General features: G+C 41.5%; 1 protein-coding gene across 2 annotated transcripts in view; it reads left to right on the top strand.

Annotated features, from left to right (window-relative positions):
- The window catches only part of LOC133993697 (vacuole membrane protein 1-like), a 59,044-nt gene extending 36,791 nt beyond the window's left edge, over nucleotides 1–22,253 (top strand). For both annotated transcript variants that reach the window (XM_062432711.1, XM_062432712.1), the window contains 3 exons: nucleotides 3,325–3,386; nucleotides 20,357–20,459; nucleotides 21,729–22,253. In XM_062432711.1, coding sequence (XP_062288695.1) covers nucleotides 3,325–3,386; nucleotides 20,357–20,459; nucleotides 21,729–21,872 — 309 coding nt within the window. In that variant the 3' untranslated portion in view covers nucleotides 21,873–22,253. The remainder of the gene's footprint in view (nucleotides 1–3,324; nucleotides 3,387–20,356; nucleotides 20,460–21,728) is intronic.
- The last annotated feature ends 980 nt before the right edge of the window (nucleotides 22,254–23,233 follow it).

The following is a 23,233-nucleotide window of genomic DNA, read 5'->3' as shown; positions in this document are numbered from 1 at the left end:
GGAGAAAAGAGAGAGGGAGAGATGGGGGGGAGAGGGAGGGACGGAGGGGTTGCATGCATGGCAGGCACAATCACACACACACACACACAGGACCAGATTACACCCAGGGGTCCCAGGGGCCCTTACTGACAGAGGTGTGTCCCTCCCTGTCTCACGGAAAGGAAGACTTCACCCGGCTCTCCGGCATGTCTGGGGGGCCCCAATCTCTACTGTAGCTGCTTGGTTTAATTTTCCTTTTAAGCTCTTGTTTAGCTTCCAACGCAGCAGATTCACTGTTTTATTTATTGTACGAGCAGAAAACAAGAAGTATTGAAATAAAGCGTAGCAGAGAGCAGGTGACGTTCTCTCTCATGGGCCAAGAGGGAACAAAAAGGGGATTTCGAGGCTTGTGTTGTGTGTGTGTGTGTGTGGGTGTGTGTGTGTGTGGGCATAATACTCTGAGCAGCCTCAATGCTTCAAAGAGTTTTTTTGATCTGGGTTTGTACCTGAGCTTCAGGTGTGTTCTCACCAGTCTCCAAGGAGAGACTTTCTTTTTTTCTTTTTTCTTTTTTTCAATTTTTTTATTCTGTGCTGCTTCTGCCTTTTATGCTCATTAAGCTTCACATCTGAATGTACACCGCTTGAACGGTTAACGTCAGCGCCTTTGTGACCCAGCAGGTCACTTGAGGATGGTGGCTGATGCCATGGAAATACACATTTCAGACCCCTTGAGATAGGACAGAGGAGTTGTGAGGTGTGGCAGAGGTGAAATGAGAGAATTGTTGTAGATTTATTGTCACACCATGTGACATTTTAATCTTTATTTATGCATCGGGAGAATTGCAAAAACAAGGCATTAAAAGCAGGATGTAGTCACTTCCACATTACCGTCAATCGAACTAAATGCAGCCGATGGTTCTTGATAATGACTGGTCCTTTTCTGTAAACTACTGAGAACTGATACACCGCTTCCCCCTTGTTTACATGCATATGACAAATTGGGCATGACTGGGATGTGCAAGGCTCTTACCAGCAGTATCAGTGAAGTGATATCAGTGAGTCCAGACCATGTCACCATCAGTTTCCCAGCAGACACATTTAAAGCATCTTAGTCAGATTTCCTGTGCCGGGCCTGTGTTGCCGTCCCTTCCTCCTTGGTCAGTGTGGAGTGATAGATCAGTTGTTAGTGTCTGTGAAACACAAATTCAGTGTTCGAGTGCGTTACTCCAGAAAGTCTCAGTGGAGCTGAGGTGAAAAAGCTGCCACGAGGGTCTCTTGTTTACCGTCTGTGTGTTACAGAAATAGTACGATGGAAAATGTTTTTGCTTTTTTTATAACTTTTTATTTTTCAAAATGTGAGGCAGCATAGTGACTTGAAAATAAGGTGAAACAGCATAAAAACAAACAAAACACATCTCATAAACATAATACAACTAGAAAGAGAGGCAAATTAAGAAAATAAAAGATAAGTAGATAAATGATAATAATGCTAATTATACTACTACTACTACTACTACTACCACTACTAGTATTAATAATAATAAAAGGATGTGCTCCCCCTGTGTAGGTTGTCTATATGTTGAATAAAATGACTGTACCTTTTGTTAAGCTGTGATAGGTGCATGTCATCTATTGTGACATTCCTCTCCCATTTGGTCTATAACATGTGTCTCAATCTAAGATTTGCTCTGATTTTATATGCTAACTGCTCTTTGACTTGTTCCAATATTTTTTTTTAAGTGAATTCATTGATTAATTGTTGTAGATGCCAATTAAGTTCAAGCTATAACAAGGTCTTGACACATACAACACATGTATGACCTGGATGTCATGTGACTTAACCGCACAGTGAACAGTGTGACAGAGCACGGATCAAAGAGCCCTGTCACATGAAATGAATAGTTATGAGTTATGAAACTATGTCAGTGCAACACACAGAACATCACTTTAACATAGTTCTGCAGTAGAAGTGATGTGTAAGAATATTAAAAAGGGAATTTTACACTTTCTTTTTTTTTTTTTTTATTGTGTTTGAACGGAAAGTGGCTAAAATCCTCCACATCAGATCAGTTTGCATTATTTGACTCTGAATACCTCAGTATTATAATATCATTATCATAGTATCATTAATACATACATGTGTACGTGTGTGTGTGTGTGTATCATTAATACATTTGACCAGCCAGTTGAGGAACAGTGTTAGGACTAATCTACCTGTTGTTTCATTTCTTTTGTTCGGTGCTATTTAGTCATGTGTTAAAGCATCCTGACAGTTTCATCCCGTGCTTCAGAGTAATTGCATTTATTTTCTATGTGCTCCCATCGCCTAATTGAAGCATCACATTTATATTAAGTGAAATATTCAAATCCAAGATGACATTTTTTTATGGATCCATCATTACATAAAACGGAAAAAATTCTAGATGTCTTGTGTATCATTTTATACATGTTTCCCTGTAATTCAGCAGTATATATTTAGTATCTTTGGAAACCTTGGGATCTGGACTTGAATTTAAAATAAGGTTCTGTGGGTTTAAACAATCCTTTCCTGCACATCATGAGTTTGTAATGACGGACCCGCCGAGAGCTCTGTTGGGTTAAGCCCTTCTAACAGCATGTTGAGGGCAAAAGATGTTACTGGATCAAACCACATTTTTAGTGGCCCGGACACATGTTTGTTTATAAGAACACAGTAACCTACAACACCTCTGGGGGCAAGAAAAAAGGACCTTGGAAAATCTGGTCAATTAACGGGTGCATGTTTCTGACCCCCCCCCCCCTTTAAGAGGACATAAAGCTGATATGAGACAGAGGGGCTGCCAGTCATCTGTTTGTCCCTTCTGGCCCGGTGACTAAGCAGGAATCAGACAGGACAGGAGCCGGCCTCCAGACCCCCTCAGAAGCAATGACACATCTCATTTGATTCCTCCATTCCTATAGCCATCCATCCTTTATGTACACACTTACACACACACACACATACACACACACATACACTCTCTTGACGACAGCCTGTGTAATATGCTGACCTCGTGTACTGTGTTGGTGGTGTGTCATAAAGCCCAGGCCTTTTATTTCTTGCCCTCCATGACAAAAGGGCGTCTTCATGGCTACTTTTAGACCAAACCGCTTGGTGGTTCAAGGCATGAGCTTTGGCGTAATGGGTAGGGTGTGTGTGTATGTGTGTGTGTCTGTGTGTGTGTGTGTGTGTGTGTATGAGGGGGAGTTCAGGAATTACTTATCAAACTATGATGCACCCATTGCCTTGTTTTGCACCCCAGCAGTGACCTCATGGTTTATGCTACTGACTCGCTGTTTCTTTGTGTGTGTGTCTTTGTCATACAGAAACTGTTTGTGATCGTCACCTTCAGCAGGCACATAGTGGAACAGATGGTCTCCCTCATCGGGTGAGTAAGCCTTAACGGGTGTGTACGTGTGTGTGTGTGTATGTGTGCTCACCAAAAGTACCCTGTGGGAACATATGAAAGAGTTAATGCAGAACTTGACGGTTGAGACCCTTTTTAGATGGTCATGTGGCATTCAGGTAATTTACGCTCCTTTGCGTGAAATCTGCCGCCTCACACCTCATTCTCCTCCTCCTCGCCCCTCCTCCTCTTCTTTCGTGACTCTGATGAAGGTCACACAGAGCGAGAGGTGGCTTTGAATTAAACATGGTGATCTTGGAAGATGACTTGTTGCTTTATCCTGCATGAAATACTTTGAGCAGACCTTGAAACTTGGGTATTTTGTCACAATTTTTTCCCTCTTTTGGCTCCTCACACAGCTGTTATAGTCTGCATGGTTATTAATGGCGTGGATTTTTCCACTGGATGAACATGTTCTGGCTGCTAGTCAGGACAGGATGAACTCTTGTCTATCACAGAAACCTCCTCTCTGCTTTATCTCTCTTCGCGCAGCATCGTCAGCCTTGTACCCACCTGATCTCATAGGGAGGACAAGCCAAAAGACAGGGCTGCTTCTCAGTGTCTCGCCATGGCGCAGGCTTTTTTTTTTTTTTTTTCTCCATAAGGATTTTCAGTGTGTCAGAACTCTCAGGCAGGATGTGCTGATGCTTATTGGGCAGGAACGTCTTTGGAGAAAAGAAGAAAGGGTGTGAGTTTCCGCTGAGGGAAAGATCTGAGATTTAAGAAAGGAAATTAATTTGTATCAGTACTTTTGTAGGCCCCAACAGTAATCAGCAACAGCGTGCTGCATCAGGTTCTTTTTTTGGATTAAAACACTGGTTTTATTGTGAAGCCATGATTTTTTTAAATATGAAGCTAGTCAAACTGAAAACGAAAATGCTTAAATCTAAAAGTCACACCTACACACACACTATCTAGGCCTCTGGAAGATAAGTGCTAGATGTAATAGGAGTTGAATGAGCCTTGGTGCTGGGTGTGGGAGCTGATGGGTGCCATGATGGGTGTCCTTGTAGAGATGCCAGGGGCTGCAGCTGGAAACTGCCATCAACACACCTGCTGGTGGGAGTGCCATTTATTACACATACACACACACATACAAAGACATGCACACTCACACTCCCCTTCTCTCACACACACACACACATAAACGCACATACACACACACTTGCCGCACTGAAATCAGGCGATGATATTGCATCAGCTCTCTTCCTTGCCATGTTATCTTTTTGTGCGTTTTCTTTGTTTTTAAAATGAATTGTGGAAGACTTCAGGTGGAAATATTAAACAAGTTATTATTGCTCGTTTCTCTGCATGCATATATAGATTTTTTAGACGCTTTGTGAGTCATGTTTTAACACTGCGGCAAATGTGTTATGAATGAGGTGTGAAGCTCAGTTGGTACATGCTTTACAAGAAATGTAAAAAAAGTTTTTAGACATCCTTTGTATTCTATATAAAAGTGTCTGTGTGTGTGTCTGTGTGTGTGTGTGTGTGTGTGTGTGTGTGTGTGTGGTTGTGTGTGTGCCTGTGTGTGTCAGATTGTGAAAGACCTGTCCTCTCCGGTTGTCACTGTTCATTGAACTGCACACTCAAAGCGACACATCATTGGTTATTGACAGTTTCAGTCTGACTTCACAGCCTGCTTCTTCTCTAGAGGAAGTTTCCCTCTTTACAACCTATCAACCGTCAGCTTCCTTCCTCTCTGAGGCCCTTCCACCTTCACCTAGTCTCTCCACTGCTCTCGCTCTCAATCACAATTGCCTTATGAATGGGTGACAGCCTTTCGGATTTAACCCTTTAGGCGCAGACAGACCGCAGCACCACGTTAACTATGCAGGTGCTTGAAAATGAATTTACACCTTTACAACTGCTGAAGTTTCCCCCCGGCCTCTGCACACGCGTGTGCACACACAGACACACGCACACACACACACACACGCACGCACGCAGGCGCACGCACGCACACACACACACACATGCACACGCACACACACACACACACACACACACATATAAACCCTTGACACCCCCACACACACTCAAACTTAAATATTTGTCCTCTGGATGCCCCTTTTTCTGAGAAATCAATTATACTAATCAAACCTCTACATATTGTTTTGTTTTTTTTCTCACCTCAGCCACAGTACTGTTCCGGATCATATTTGAAATAAATCTGCCAATCTCAGTGAAGCATTTAAAATCTTTGTTGGAAGTGCAGTAAAAATGGATTTGCTCATATTTGGAGGGCTTTTTTCAGTTTTATTTGGATTTGAGTTTATGGGAACTATTTTCAGCTAAACATTTTTTTTCTTATTGTTGCATTAACAGATTCCTAAAATAATAATTGCCTTCAGGACATGTTTCATAATTATTTTTGAAAAATCTTCATGATCCATTTGTTGTTTGGTCTGACTGTTTTATAATGTTTGAACTATTAACTACTGAACTACTACTTTTGATTATCAAACGGTAACTGTGTAAAGCAGCTTCAGCATGTGCCAACATTTTCTCCTGTTTTCGCCTCTATAATGAAAATCGCTTTGAACTAAATGTTTTTACTTGATGATTAAATATAGACATAAATTGTGTCTCTTTTGTGGGATTTTAATATTTAGGTCCAGCTTGTTTTTCTTTGCTCTGTGTTAACTGAGGACATAGTTTCTGTTTTGTGGGTGACTGAAGTGACCGTTGGACTTAGGCTGAAGTGATTTCATTCTTGCATGACATAATACAATACTACACAATTCATTTCCTGCTCTTTGCCCGTCAGGTGAGCTCGTTGGCACACACACACACACACACACACACACACACACACACACACACACACACACACACACACATACACAGAAGAGTTTTGAAATGTCATGTCATGACCGACTGAAACTTCATCAAAAACAACATGCTCAATACTAGGACTGTTCAGTGTTTTCTAAAGTTATTTATATTGTTAAGTAATTATGTACTAAGAATTTAATTTAAATAATTGATCAGCTTCCTGAAAAAACACACAATAACATCTTTCACAAAACAGTAACAGGCTGTTGGTTCAAAAATAAACAAGTCATTTCACCCTGTGAATCTCCTGAATCGTGTGTTGGAGGGTGACTTTTAATTTAATTCTTGAAAAAAGTCTGATTGAGTTTCAATAATAGTAAAAAGCTGTTCTTTTGATAAGAGCAACAAGTGTGTGTGTGTGTGTGTGGGGGGGGGGGGGCATAAATATGTGAGTAGTATATGTATTTCCTAACTTCGACGTGACGGTGGAAAGCTGATGAGTTCAGAGATTAGTCTAAAATATTTCAATTCTGGCTACTGGCCAGATGCTGTAGTGTGACTGTCAACAAGTAAAACTCACACACTACAGCAGAATAGTTTGGTTAATGTTTTATTTGGTTTAGTTTCCTGCAATCATGACAACGGATGATTTTCTTATTTACTCATCAGGGAGTGTCAAAGTCCTCAAAAGTTTCATTAAGAAAATACTGTGTTTTGCAACATTGGCAATTGACAAATGTTTGTGGCAATCCGAGTTGTGCATCATGATATAGTCATAACGTGTCTCACTCTGCTCATTTATAAATGATCTTATTTCCAAATACGGGTCTTTAAAGTTTTTCACTTATTCATCAGCAGTTTAAGTCAAGTAGTTTTTCTATGAATGACAAATGGAAAACAGTGTGTTACTGAAATTCAGCCTCACAAGAGAGGTTTGGATCTTAGGCTTACAAGGCTCTAAAACTGTCAACAGCCATTTTCATCACCTCTGGTAACAAAAATGACCAACTCCCGGGTTTTTTTTACCAGCTGGAAATAAAATGTAGAGACTATGCAAAGGACTGTTTTGTTTTTTTTAGAACAAATAGAACAGTCACTTAAAGAAGTGGCTTAAAATTTCCATTATACATTTATGACTGTCTGATGTTCCTTTGAGAGCTAGACTTAAAAAAAAAAAAAAAGTTTAAGTGGAAAAATAACTTCCATCCTTTGACAGTTGTTCAATCAAGTGAAGGATTCTTCCTTTTTCAACTGTTTTTCAAATTACAGTCTGGGAACAAAAAAAAAAGCGTGTGTCAGACCTTTCAAACTTGATGTATTACTTCTTCACGTGTATTGTGGAAACAGATTCTTCTATTTCCGGCAGATGTGTTTAATTCTTGTTTTCCTGCCGTGCAGAGCGTGAAGGTTATATCTGTAACCTTCTGTCAGCGGTACCTGGATAGTAATAAAGATAGTTTATGCTTTGAAATGCCACAAAGTCACAATAAAAGCCTCCTCAGATGCCTTTTGGGCTGATAACAAGAAGTGATAACCAGGTCAGATGGAGCTGAGTGTCTGATCAGACTTGTTAGGTTTCTTGTGTTCTGTGACTAATGTACAGATGTCTCTTCTTCAAAACCAGCCGTGCGTGCACAGTCATTGTTTAAGTAAGGAGAAAATTCTGCAAACTCACGTTGCACAGGGCTTTGATCAACATCTGAAGCAGTTATACATCAAGTGCTGTCATGCTGTTATTTAAAAAGTGTTCATGTTGCAGTTTGGGCAGTTTTTTCCCCTTATAGTCATTAAAAACTCCACACGGGTTTCTCATCTTTTTTTAATGCCAGTTTGTGGATTTGTTTAACAAATAAATATTAGACACTGAATTTAATTCTGTTTTTATAACCAATTTGAAACTTTTAAATTGAATTACATCTCCCAAATTTGTCAGTATACCTACAGTACACTTCGCACATGGAGAAAACCATTTAAAATGTATCTTAGACACTTATTAATGATTAACATCCTTTCTATTACTACATGCAGAATTCTTCCCTTGAAGAAAGTTAAGTCTGTAACCCTGGTAACACTACAGAGAACAGAAGAATACTCTTCTCATGTGCTCCATAAAACTTAAGGGTAACATATTAATCTTTTTTTCTATGCCCAGTCCTCCTCTCTCTTATCTCAGCTGGGGCTTCGCCAGCCAGAGAGGTGGTGATATACAGCAGGAAAAACTAAGAATCACCCAACGCGTGCAGTAATGGAACAGGGAGCTTTCCTGTGTTTGACATGCTGTCTGGGTCTCCAGCCTCTCCTCGTTTCATGTGTTGTGAGTTGCTGTGTGTTGAGCCGAATTGCTGACTCTGATTCGTACCGCTTGTTTTCCAAAAGCCATATGGGATGATATGTGAACAGGAAAAAACAGAAGTCTTCCCTAATTGTGAGAACAGCTGCGGTCACGATGCCCGTCGGGTTGCTTTGGTGTCGAGTCCTGCAGACGGTGATTCACCAGCTCTTCCAGTTTGTTTATACCTTGACTGGGTTCAGTTTCTGTAAAGGGAAGAAGACAAAATGTGAGGAAGGTTATGGTGATGATTATCTTTTTGAGGTCAAAAACAGAGAAAGAAAACAGGAAGAATCACACCGTCACAGTATCAACAGTATTATCACATCTCATCATCTGGCTTCACACTGGTATTTTAATTGACAGTTTTAAATAATCCATCATCTTGACTGAGTCAGCCCCTTGCTGTTTCTTGTATATTGTGCTTAGACTTAGACCTTGCCTGACAAATCCCTCAGACTCATGTGTCAAGGGTGGGACTATCACTGTCAGTCTCTCGGGATGAAAGCCATTGAGATGTAGAGAGGAAGAGTCGAGGCCTTAAAAGATTATCCAGTAGAAACCAGTGTGCTGGGGCTGGTGGGGGGGGGGGGCCCTGCACGTCTCCATGAGAATGCACCCATTTACATGTGAGTCCATCTCTGAGGCGCGAGTCAATTACCAGCACAATGGTCCTGCAGATGGCTGTTCCTGCCACACATGGCTGTCGGCATTAGGGGATCACAGCAGGCAACCCTGCTCGGAGGGAGGCCAGGGGAGAGTCACGGGTCAGGGCAGGGCACCTGGGGTTTGTATGAGCGGCTCACCAGATCATACTGGAAGTTTCCAGATCACACAGCACTGTAATAATGTGATAAGAAGAAGAGTAAAAGAAGTGTGGTTATTTTGATTGGCATGGAGCGCCTGAACCTGGTAGCCTCAAGGTTGTCGTTGTTGTCGAAGCATAAATCACTTGGATTATTTCTCGGAATTAATTTGTGCATTTACACTGTCTGATCTGGTTTTGTTTCTTAGTTTGTGCCAAAGAGATCACAGAATAAACTGGATTAGGAACTGTATATACATATATATATATATACATATATAGTCTGTTGTCCTCAATCTTATTGGAGGTTCGACTCCATCAGAGTATATATATACATATATATATACATATATAGTCTGTTGTCCTCAATCTTATTGTGTACCGTTGTAAAAACTTTTTTTCTTTACCTCATTTTATGACACCTTTTTTTTGTGTTACTATTTAGGTTCTGTCTGCACTGCAAATGTTTCCTCATGCCTCCCTTTTTCATTAGATATGAGTTGACTTAATTTAATGCATTATTCTTATAAAGGGGTATTTCTACACTGTTCATTGATTCTTCTTCTTTGTAATGTATTGATGAAAATTATAATAAAACTATGAATCTAAAAAAACAATCGATCACAGTTAATCACAATTAACACTCAAAGTCATAGTTTATGTCAGAGGTATACAATGCAGGATTTGTCAGTTGGTGTTTGTAAATACAAAGCATTTAAATTTGGTTCCTCCTCCCAAGCCCGACACCAAAGTGTGATAGAGATAGAGAGAGAAATGATGGTTGAGCAAGCTACAGCGTGAATGAACAAAGTGAACAGCACTGGCAAGAGCGAAGCCATGAATCAAATAAATAGTTATTTTCTGATTGCTTCACGCTGGTTACATTTTAAACACACCCACACCTCTGCACATCCCTGCGGGAAGGTGCAGCATTGTCGGATTTTGTGTGAATGCAGATCTTTATCCTGTCCGCTGTGGCCTCTCTGCTCTGCGTGTGTGGAGTTCAGCCCCACCCTCGATCAAACACACACACAGACCCGCAGCTCTTTATACTTTCATGACACAGAGCAGAGACAAAGAGCAGAAAAGAGGTACGGAGACAGCGATGTAACCTGGTTGCTATGCTACGAGTCATGACCTCTCGCTCTGTGCGCCGTTACTGACTGGGGATCACATACCCACTGCCAAAAGGTTGTCCCAATCATAGCAGAAGAAGAAAATAAGAAAATACAGGTAGAGGCAGAGTCTCTGTAGATACAGACGCTGCCACACTCTTCTAGTGGGTCATAAGTCATGATTAAGAGGGATCATTTTTGTGTGAGTCTATACATTGTTTTTTAGGAAAATCCTGCATAGTATACCTTTAAATTCATAATGTAATTTTAAAAAAGTCAACTTCTTCTCACTATAAATTCTGCTGGACATTAACTCAACTGACTCACTGTGAACCATGCAAATCAAACTATTTAGAGTATTCACTGTAGTGCATATATTTGCATGCTTGTAAAAGTAGTGTATTACTGGGGTTACCAGAGAAAAAGTCTGTTACTACTTGTTTCCACTGAATTTCACCCATCGTGAACACACTGTAGCTTAGCTCATATAGAAACTACGTTTGTGTGGTTTCATACTGAATGTGAGGTTGTCTCAGTTGAAGGTAAATGTAGCGTGGTCCTGTGAGAGCTGAAAGTCACCTAGCAGGGAGGGATTTTTTATCTCGTGTTCTCTGTATCATCTCATACGTCTGTGTGATGCGGAATGAACCAATTTAGGGCAATAAGTTTCTTTGATCAGTGTATTTTTGTCATTTATTAAGTGAACTGCAGTCTGTGCGAGTTATTTCACATGAGATGTATAAGCGAACTGAAACTGTCGCCTGTCTATTTGTCAAATGAGGGTAAACTGATGGAAAATACTAAATGTCAATGTATTTCTTTAACCGTTTATACCTCAGCCACCACATCACTGCTCCTATAAATAGCCCTCTTTGAGCCATATGAGCAAAGTCTTCCCGTTAACCCAATCTGCAGGAAGGGAGTATTTTTGATCCTATTAGTCACTGAGATCTCTGGTCACCTGAGAAGCGCCTTGACAAAGATGGCATTGATCAGACATTCCACAGCCTGCCCCACTCTCTACCAGCCCAAACGCAGTTAGACGCCTCACTTAGGATGACAGGATCAGAGGCAAACAGGGCGAAACAGTGAGAGTGAGGGATAGGGCGGCACGTCGCGGCCGACTCTCTTTTTATACAGCATCGTTAAGTTTAATGCGAGGCCCTGCGGGGCGTCCATTTTCTCATCTCCCGCGCCTTCGTTCTGATTACCTTGGCCCCCGAGCTCTGACAGAAATACAGAGGCAGTAATAGTCAGGGAAAGGTTTGAGTCAAGATTCAGATTGTGTACTGTAAGCCTATTTCTGTGGTTAATAGCACACTGAGGGACTCAAAAGGGGTGCACAATGATCCGAATGTAATTGTAGCTTTGATGAGTAAGTATGTATGTGTGTGTGTGTGTGTGTGTTTGTGAGACAGAAAGAAAGGGAGAGGTCAGCTGTGTGTTCCAGGTTTGGTGTCATGTTATGTGCCTCTCGGGTATAGCATGTATCCCAGGACTTCCTGCTTTATTCATCCCTGATTCATTTGTTTTGGTCCCTAGTCACACACTCTGTGCCACACTGCACATGCTGCTCACTCCACTCATCAAATCATACCTACACATGCCCAGGCCAAGGCTATGAAGCTACCGATGTATTTATTCATCAGGACGGCAGCCGGCTCGTATGTTGTTGTAGGAAACAGTACGCCATTGATTCGGTTTCAGAACAGCTCATTTATCAGGAGAACACAGCGTGACCTTGAGCCCTTAATCAACGTCATCCACTGAAGTCTATTGTTTAGTAAATCCCATGAACATCGTAATATGGGATGTAGTTTCACCAGTTGTCATGAGTGTGTGTGTGTCTGTGTACTGTGAGAGGAGTCATCGCAGACAGGGCCTGACTCAGAGGCCAGCCGGGCCAGCCGTCCGGACCCCTCTCCCTCCCCGCCCTGCCTCCACCACACCTCAGTCAAAACAGAAATACAGTCCCCCATCCGACCAGTTCAAAACAGCAACAAGTTGTGGAGCAGTAAGAGAGATGGCAATTTTTACCGTAAACATGCTCTGTATTGTCTGGTTTGGAGATAATCCATGTTAGGCCTCTGCCTGAAAAACCAGGACAACCATAAATCTGACTGATGAGGAGGCTGTGTTTGATTTGTTTTATCCCAGACACATAACTCATATGCTCATTATTTTATTTTGTCAAACATCAAAGATTCACTAGTGTGAACACAATTTATTACACTGCAAATCATCCCTCTTAAAGCCTTAAAACACATTCGCACACACATAACTGCTTCATTGGAAAATAATGTAGTATTTTGTTTTTCACTGGATTATATTTCATGTACATTTCGTCAGTGTCGTTCCAGCACATTTAGACATACAGCTGCAGCTTAAAGCATCAACATCCGGAACTTTCACTCGTTTCCTAACCACAGTGTCGATGCAAACCTATATTGTATATCAGGATTGGGGTCAGGCATCAAAAGAAATTGAAACTTTTTTTGACTTTTGGCAATTTAACTACTTTTTGCTTTTGTTAGGTAAAAAAATTGTCACAAAAAAAACAAATGTAAATGATGTAGCTACATATATTTCTGCTGAATCCCTCTCACTTTTAAAGCAGCCAAAGTAGAGCAGCGGAAGATATACACTATTTTGTGGCTTTGTACAGGTACGTGCATAGTAACCTATGTGGTTTACTGAGCAGCTAGTCACATTGTATATGAACCACACAGACTCCATATAGCCCCACAGTGCACTGTATACTAAAGAACTCCCACACATACACTTTTGTGCTCACTTTCTAACCTGCTGTGTAGGATTAGTGACATACATCGCGTTTATGGGTCCGTCAAGCTTCAAACAGTCTCAAGTTCTCATTTATTCCACGTGCCATTAATTTTCCACCCCGTGACCTTGTTTCTTTGGTGTGTTTCTGCCCTTCATATTTATTTAACATGTCGTAATATGTTCATTTAACCCCTCTTGTATGTTTCAGTGTTTTGTGTGCTTGGGTTCTCTGACTTGCTGCACCAAAGTTTCCCGTTTGGGACCAATAAAGTGTAAACTGAGGTAGAAATACAGTAGGTGTGGTTATCATCGGGTCATTAGGTGTTCATTTGAAAAGAAGGCTAGACGTTGTCCCATAGGAAACAATGTCACCATAGATCCCATACAGTGGCCATTCCTCCAAGCATGACATCACAGGATGGATGGAGACTCACTGAGTAACCAGCAATGCCCTTACTCCTCTTCTTCTTCTTCTGTTCCTTTTGCCGCCTCCTCTATTTCCAGCCTGCCTGACGCTGCAGCTCTACAAGTAGCATATGCATGTATGACTTGTCTGGATGTGTCTCCAGTCACAACTGACTCATTGAACAACCCTTTCTCACCTTGGAAGGGTCCAGGACTGGTTACCCAGTGACCCAGCAACTCCACACACCTCCACACCCAGACCAAAAGGATCTGTGTGGGCATGCCGACCTGAACTTGGGGGGTCGTAGGGGTTGGAGGGTTGTTTTATGTGGCTGTCTGGGAAGTGAGAGGAATAATAGACTGCTATAATTGGTGCCCCCTGATTTCCTGGCAGCACTGTGGGCACCCAAGAGGATAGCATGTGTCCGAACTTGTGTGTGTGTATATATATGTGTGCGTGTGTGTGTGTGTGTGTGTGTGTTTGTGTGTGTGTGTGTGTGTGTGTGTGTGTGTGTGTGTGTGTGTGTGTGTGTGTGTGCGCGCGCCGGCTGACACAGATGGCTGTGGAGCAGGGATGTGATAAACACCCTGGGCAGGGGGATCTCCGTCCAGGAGTGGGCTCCATGCTTTAGTGGTGAAGTCATTGGGAAAAAGCCCGGTTGAACTGGAGGAGGAACAGACACACACACACACACTCACACACACACACACACACACACACACACACACACACACACACACACTCAGAGATATTACCTTACAACATTTGCACGTGAATCAAAATTTTCCTTACAATAAAGTGAAATACACTCCTCCTCCCATAATTCCATTATTTCACTTGATCAAATAAAAATTAGAGCAGTAGTGATTTATCAAGGCCATGAGCTGATAAAATAAAGAGACAGATTATCAGTATTTTGCACAGAGATGGTTTCAGTACCTCAGGTCAGACTGCCGCCTAACTACATTGTGTGTGTGTGTGCGTATGCGTCTTGCGGTGTCAGTGCTGTTATGTTAGGTGTGAACTGTGGCCCTTTGGAGCATTGGGTAACACTAGCGATTGCCTAAGCCAGTTGTTGTGATGATGTCGTAACCAGTTGGACCTGGCCAGGGTTTGGCTGTCATGTGAGCCCTTGTTCTCTATCATCCCCTGCCCAGGACGTCAGGGCACGTGTGTGTGTATAGGCCTGCGTGTGTGATCTTGTGTGTGCGCGCCTTTGGGATTTCATTATCATAAAGAACAAGAAATGATCGGTTTTTCGGGTGTGTGTGTGCGGTTGTGCTAGAGTGCCATTGGAGGTGGCAGACTTCAGAAGGGGGCAGATAGGTCGAAGGTCGCCTCTGACTCAGGGCCTGTGGAATTTAGGTTTCACAAAACGAACACCGGACGCCTGAACATGCTCCACACTTGGAGAACAGCAGCAGGAAATGATAGTTCATTAAAAAATGAGAGGTTTTGATGGCGCTCACAAATTAACCCTTCACAGCAGTAATCAGGCTGCAGGAAGCTGGGAGATGTGGGGTTTTCCCTCCAGATGCCCTTGTTTTGCTAAAGCTTATCCCCTCATCTTGTCTTTCCTGATAATTGATAAAGTTAGCGCCTTTTTCTGCTTAACAAGCAGACTGAGCATAGCTTGAAACCACTACTGTTTGTGACGTGAAAGTTATATGACAAGAAAAGTACATTTTTGTACTTAAGTCTTAAATGTTCACATATTTACCATCACAGGTACTTTTCCATCTCTCATGAGATCAGATGTGTGGCTTTTGGTAGATAGTTGTATCTTTAAAGTTACAAATTTGGAGTAAAGGATGCATTTTATACCTGCAGGCAAGCAACAGGCATTGTACTGTCAAAGAAAAAACAAATCTGTGTTTTGTTCAAAAGTATAGGCAACTGTGTTCTGAAAATTGTGAAGATTTCCCTCAGTCCTTGTGTTTGTCAAAGGACTTTTTTTTAAATAATATTTTATACTAAATTCTTCAGCAGTAAAAGGTCTCTTTTGAAGTATGTTTTTGCAGTAAGATCAGCACATTTAGTGTTGATAAGAAGGGTGAACTGTAGACTGTGGCAGCTCTTATAAAATATCTGCACCTTCAATATCTGCACCTTCAATAACACATTATCTTTAATATTTATATTTGTTCTGTAATATTCCGAATTATTGCATTTTTATGTAAATAAATGAAACACTTACATGTATCTCTGCTTTTTGTGTGTGTGTGTGTGTGTGTGTGTGTGTGTGTGTGTGTGTGTGTGTGTGTGTGTGTGTGTGTGTGTGTGTGTGTGTGTGTGTGTGTGTGTGTGTGTGTGTGTGAGAGAGAGAGAGAGAAGGTGATGCCAACTAATAATTAAGACAGTTCTTCTTACAGCCTCAAAATAGTTTGTCACATAATGAAATTAGTGCCTCGCTGGTTTGCTGATATCTAAAACTGACTATGACTGTGAAGCTCTCTCACGGGGAAGTATCCTTGAATTTCACTAAACACACTTACACAAATATTTAAATAGTGTTACTTTTCCTTATGTTATGATGACACATGTACTGACTATCACTGCACAGAGAGGGATTTGGAAAAATGGAAAAAGTGATCATTTCAATGACACTGAAAGACGGTGCTATAGTTTATGGTGTACCACTGGACAACAGCTGGTCATGTTCAAAAATATTGATCAGACCGTGTTGGCCTACTTTGAACTTATTCTTGAATGAAGTGGTGTTCCCCTATTTGAAATACAGTCATTTTATGAACAAAGAAAAGTGTGTATAGGCAGTACATGTCTACTTACTGCTTACTTTCTCCTTTATTTGAACTCATCATTTATCCAAAAGGATACAAACTATTTTATACCTGCATCAACCAAACAAAAACTAACCCTAGCTTTTGGAGCTGCTAAACTCCACTTCACACACCTCACATACAATCAATCATATTATATTTTTCTTCATTTTAAATGTTGACTTTAAATATATTTACCACAACTTTCATTATTACCCCTTAGCTTCTATCGTTCATTACATCTAATAAATGAATAAATTCAAGTATCCTCTTGCATCTTTACATATCACTGAGTGATTCACTTTTGACTCATATGTTCCTTTTTTTATATATATATATGTAATTTAATTTATTGCTTCAGTTCATGACTCAGTGTAAGTCACTTGATGGAGCTACGATCATTTGCTTTTAATGTCAAAAAACCTACATATCACCTATTTGATGGCCAATAAGAAATGTCACCCACACTCATTATGTTTAAGAATACATGCTGGTATATAAAATACACCTACAGTATGGATAATTAGTCACATATACACTGGAAATCATTTTTATAACCCATGCAAGTGAAGCTCCTTATGTGTTTTTGCACAACTTCTGGAAGTAATTTAATCAATTGGAGAGCAACAGTTATAAAGTTTGATAGGATCCACACATGAAGGGTTTTATGGCTGTAAAACCACCTACATTTTAAGACTTTTCATTATTGTTATTATTATCCTTTTTAATTGTCCCCTATTTTTTTTTCTCCTCAGAAGAAGAAAGTGAGAAGAGTCATATTTTAGAGATCTGTTCGGATTAACTGCAATGGTTTTTTTAATACTTGCCATTCAATTTACTTTGGCAATTGATATTCTTGGATATAAACCAGCAAAAAAGGAGTGTTATAATATAAATACATAGAATAATTGATCATTTGAAATATTAAACAGCACAATACAGTTTTTTTTTCCTGCCTTACTGCCACATTAAATGACAAAATTGAATGTAAATTATCTATTGAAAGTGTTTTTAAGTTCATTTATGTTACAGTGGTTTCAGTTAATTAAATAAAATTAGACATAAATCTATTAGCTGTATTTTCATGATGTTTATTTATGCATTTAATAGATTTAATTAGAAGTTAATTATTAGAACAAACATGCATGCTCTTCTACAGCTTTACTTTAGTGATTTTTTACCTAACTATGCTCGCCATGAATTAAAACATAAGCAGTTTTTCTTATAAATGAGCCTTTATAGTTATTACAGAAATTTGGAGAGGGCAGTCAGAGTGTAGAACTCACAATTTCTGCTTTATAAAAAGTGTTGTAAATTGTTTTGTTTAAACTGATTTATTTCTCAAGGCCACAGTATTTCACAGTCTCACACAGGTAAAAAAAGAAATAGTTAGATATAGAGTTTCCTTTTGCTCAGACTTAAAGCACAGGATTTTAACAAACTAGTTGTTAAAGTTTGTTCAGTAGCTGCTGAGTAAATAGCTCAGGCTTATTGTTTGCCAAATTACACCTTCTGACTGTTTAAATTTCAGCTACTAGCTTCTCTCTCTCTCTCTTTCTCTCAGCTGCTCGACTCAGAAAGAACTCAGGAAATACAATTTATAAGTTTCCAAACTTTTACTGAACATTAAAACTGACTTTTACAACAGTAACTGTACATCACAATACAATGTATTACACGTATTTACTGCATGCACTAGTTCCACACATTGCTCACTTAATTAAAGACATTTTTGTCAGACTAAGAAAAAGAATCTTCTGAACTTCTTACACAAGCACACAGAAAAGATGTGGAGCACATTTTCTCAGGTACTCACGATTCAATTATGAACACTTACAGCAGAAATTCTCAAATCCAACACACTCGTAACATGTGCAGAAAGTGAAAGTATATTCCCCAAAAAAAAAGAGCACAAAATCATCATCATTTTAATGGAAAGACCAAGAGACAGTCCTGACTGTGAGGCATTAAAAACATGTTTTAGACTGCTGGCTTTGAGCTTCATTGTTGGTGGATTTGCCCAGGCTCATGACTCAGTATTGCTCATCGTGTAGGAGATGATTCGCCCGCCATTTCTGAAAACTGTTTCTCTGACTCTTTGTTCTTGCTTTTATCTGCTGAGCTAGTATATTCCTGCCGTGTTTACTAATCTTTCTTTTTCTCGTGTGCAAACTCATATTTGACTTTCTCATTCAGGTTATATATATATATATATTTTAAATTTACTTTGCTAAGTTTCTGTGTGAAAATGTTAGGAATTTTGTGAAGTGGGGGATGGGAATAGGAGTGGCTTTGTTTCCCCCCCTCCAAAAAAAAAGCTTGATTTTTGATATAGTATATCTTAACCTTTTTCTATTGTGTAATTTAAAAAAGTGAACCAACCATTATACTTCCTCTCTACTTTAAGCTCATTCACATGTAGGGGATATCCATTACCTGGTATAAAGTTAATCATTAAAGCCTTCCTTGTTGTAAATTCAATCATTTAACACAATCTGGGTGTTTTATTTTCTCACCATGGCGTTTGTGAGTGTGTGTGAGAGAGTGTGTGTGTGTGTGGAGGTGGGGAGGGACGGAAATGACTTGCCTCCTTCAGAGAAAGTTATCAGCTATAAACTCAACCGTATGTGACATGACTGCCCACGCAAAACCTGCCCTAAAATCTTTGATGTGTCTCCGACCTTTGATGATGCCTTGCCAGCATGAACAAAAGATGTATAAGTGGCATATAAGGAATGCTTTGAAACAATAGCTCAGGGGATGTAATTGACTGTGTATAGCCACAACAGAGAATAAGTGAAGGTCTTTAGTATGTATTTGTTTAGTGATTAATCACTAACTCCAGCCTAGGGATGGGCCACTGATTCGCTATTCTAGGGCATTCTCTGCAGTCTCTCACGTCTTTTTTTTTTCTTTCTTTTAGTGTGTGTGTGTTTGAGGGGAAAGCAGGGATGGGGAAGAGAGGAGGGTGAGAGAGGAGGGGGGGGGGGGGGGGGGGTGTTCAGTAGTATGCTTGTAGTTGGTGGCTAAATCTTGTAAAGGGTTTCCTAATATGGGCCGTCTTAGAGGAGTGCCCTCCCCCTGTGGGCCTTCCCCCCCAGATCTCAGCCAGTGATGACACAGCTCGGGTACGACTCACTTCCTCATTAATTGGCTGAAACCAGTTCTTACAGGAACCGCCTGTGATAAATGTGAGAGTTCTGAGAAGTCATTCATTTCTCCTCGCTGCAGCGGCAGAGGAGGCACTGCAGGGGAGTTGAACGAGTTCACCGATGTGTGTGTGTGAGAGAGAGGAAGCTGAGTATGTGTGTGTGTGTTTGTGTGTGAGAGAGGGCGAGAGAGCGGAGAGGAGAAGAGAAGAGAGCAGAGCAGGAGAATGTGGGTGACTACTGCTGCCGTACCGCGGCTGCTGTATGAGGATCAGCCAACTTTATTTTTTGCCTTTTTTTGTAAATTTTCTTTTTTATTTATTTTCTTTTCTTTTCTTTTTTTTGGTCATGTTTTTGAGCAATGCTGTTTTCTATAGCTGTGGTACAGTTTGTACTTTTTTTTCTCTCTGTGTGCGTATGTTTGTGTGTGTGTGTGTGTGTGTGTGTGTGTATATGTGTGTGTGTTTGTGGGGATGAGCAGTGAAGGGAATGCACTCGTTGCTCTCTCCGTCTTTCTCTCTCCTCGGAGAGAGGAAGCAGGGGAGACCGACACTGTACAGGAGATAGGACAGCATGCCTCCCTTTGTTGCTGCCCTTGGGCTGGTGAGTAACAATGATGTGACGTGATTTGTGCCCCCACCCCCCCACCCCCACCCCCTCCACCCCCCTCTCCCTTCTTCCCTCCCATGCCTCCCCCCTTCTCTCTCTCTCTCTCTTTCTCTCTCCTTCCTTCCCTCCCTCCCTCTTTCCCTCCTTTTCCTCTCTTCATCCCCCCTCCTCTTCTCTCTCTGTGTTGGTGGAGGCAGAGCTGTTCCACTGCTGGGTGCGGCACTGCAGAAGCCTTTCAGGGAGTACTTGGAGGCCCAGAAGGCCAAGCTGCACCATCACGCCGGAGAGGGGATCCCAACTGTAAGTACAGGGGCCTCAGCCCCCAGCTCACAGCCTCTATTCATTCACGTACGCGCGCCAAGAAAAGAATGCGGCCCCCTTACTTTTTGCCTCTTTCACTCCTTCTCCCTCCACTTTTTTTTTGGTCCCCTTCTTCTCTTTATCTAAGCCTTCCTCTATACCTCTGACCCATTTTCTCTCCTGAATATCATTAATTCAGTTTTCACTCTCTTTACCTGTGTCACGCTTTTCTAAATTATATTTTTTTTATTAATTAATTCCTTTTTTTTTTTTTTTTAGATCTAATTTATGTTTGACCTCTATGAGATAAGTGTTGATGTTTTAGATTTCTACAGTAACCGGTAGTGTTATGGCAGATTACAGAGGCTTGTTTAGGGCCAGAATGACAGAGTAGGTTAGCGCTGCACTGGGCGGGCTGGAGGGGAGGGAGGGAGTAGAAAGAGGGGAGGAGGAGAGGGGCCAGTGTGGGGTCTGGCTCCACTCGCTGTATTGAACTGTACTACTGTAGCGCGGGGCGTGCTGACTCATGCTCCATCTTACCAATTGGGAGTGTGTGTGTGTGAGTGTGGTCACTCCCCTATGTGTCACACACACACACACTTGCACTCAGTGCCCCGCCTGAACCCAGCGCTGACTGTAGACCGGGGCGGGGGCCCCCCCCCCCTCTGCCAGTGACAATCCATCAAAACCCCCCTGTCTAGAACAAAAAGAGCCAGTTGTAGCTGTAGCCTATTTCTCTTTCAAAGCTTTTTTTCTCCTCCTCTCCATTTCTCACTCCCTCTTTCTCTCTCTTGCTCTAAGTGATTCATTGAAAACGATTTTTCTTTTTTTATGCGCTTACTAGGAATGAGAAGGGAAAAAAAGGATAGACTTTTGAGTTGCACAAGGACAGATTAAGGCATTTCTAGAACAATGTTCCTTTTTTCTTGTAACTTGAGCCTCCTGCAGTTACAGGAGAGAAGCGAGGCAATTTAACTTGGTGGAGGCAGGCTGCAGGCTGGGGTCAGTGGGGGCGTTTGGAGGGAGGACGGTGGGGGCTGCCGCGTGTTTTATTACCCCTGATCTCTATCTGTCCTGCACATGGAGCTGGATCCCCACCTAGCCTACAGCATCAGGAGCAGAGGGGAGAGCAGGGCGTGGGGTGAAGGGGGAGGGGGGGGGGTGGAGGTGGCCCTCAGCTTTACTGACCGAGCTCCTCTCCCCTCTCTCTCTCTCTCTCTCTCTCTCGCTCTCTCTCTCTCTCTCTGTTCTCTCTGTGGTTCCTGGCAGGAGGAGAACTGGCTGTCGTGGCTCTTTGAGAAGGTTGTGGTCATCATGGTATGCTTCTTTGTCTGCTCCATTGTCAACTCCATGGCCCAAAGTTACGCCAAGCGCAAGCAGCAGGAGAAGCACTCTGAGGGCAAGACAGAGTGAAGGCCAGATCGCGATCACAACTTCAGAAGCGTTGGTGCTCCTCCAAGCTCCCACCACTCCTTTCCTCATTTCTGCTCTCCCACCGGGTTGATACCCCACCATTATCTGAGGCAAAATATCAGCCTCCATCTGGTTTCTCTCTTGTTATTGTAGCAACATGTTTATGCTGAACATGGACTTCCATTTATTTGCTTTTGAAGGCTTTTGCATTTGGTAGTGATTTTCCACGATTGTTCTCTGTAAGGTAGGTGCTTGTTGGAGTGTGTGTGTAAGCTGTTGTGTTGGTAATGCATCCATGTTGGTGCTTTTAGCAGCTCCCGAGCACGTGAGAAGAAGCTGCTGGCAATAATTTTCCTCGGTGAGGCCTTAAGCTGCACTGTTTGTTCCACTAGAAGAACCTTAATGTCACTTAAATTCTAGTATTAGTAAAGCTAGTATTGTTACTTTTAATTATGCGGAGAATGTTCTGTAAAACCAGCACGAAAGTTGAGTTACTTGTTTGATAACTTACTTATTTAGTATCTATATTAGCCAGTTGATAAATAAGATTTTCTGTATTTATTACTTTTAAGAGTCATGGTGCAGTATTGGCTGTATTAGATAAGACATATAAATTGACTGTAAATCATTGTCCACTTGAGAAGTTGTTGAGCCCATCTCATTTCTACATATTGTAGAGCACTAAGTCAGTTGGAGTGGAGATGTTAATGAGTGTTTCAAAGTGTTTCAGTTGACCACCTCTATTGTGTGTGCAGTAAAGCTCATCTTGGTACTTCTGGATGAGAAATGAGAAATCGGCCATGAATCACCCTGCTGGTCCCTTTGTCTGCCCTTATTGTTCTGCTTCCAGGAAGAGAGCACATGAGTCAGCCCGGGGCTACTTTACCAGATGCAGCCATGTATTGAATCAGATCTACGGCAGTGTGTGCGCGTGCCTGTGTGAGAGAGACGGAGAGGGAGACAGAGATAGTAGGCTGCATTTGCGTGGCTGCCACATTTGTTACTGTCTCCTTTTATCTTTTTATGGATTAAAGCAGATTGCGCTCCACTAATAGACTAGGAGTCAACCTGGAAGTCTTAGTATGGCAGATAGTAGCTGTTCCCTTTAAGTTAGAGGCAGTCTGTGTCATGGTAAGTGCTTTTCTTTGTCTTCACGTTTTTTCTTTAACCCTTTTTTACCTCAGACGAGGACGTAAAGCTCGTGTTTGACATTACAAGAGCAGCTCCTCCATCTAAACTCGACGTTTTTAACGATATTCCCCTTTTTTTTGTTTGCCTTTTCTTGCTCATCGGATAATGTCAGCTGGCTCTCGATTTATGCAGTACCTTCTTTTTTTTCCGTAATTGCCAGTGAAATGTGC

This window comes from Scomber scombrus, chromosome 14 (assembly GCF_963691925.1).
Source record: "Scomber scombrus chromosome 14, fScoSco1.1, whole genome shotgun sequence".
NCBI classification, from domain to species: Eukaryota; Metazoa; Chordata; class Actinopteri; order Scombriformes; family Scombridae; genus Scomber; species Scomber scombrus.
The sequence above is the reverse complement of the archived record's forward strand: the minus strand, read 5'-3'. Positions and strand labels throughout refer to the sequence as shown.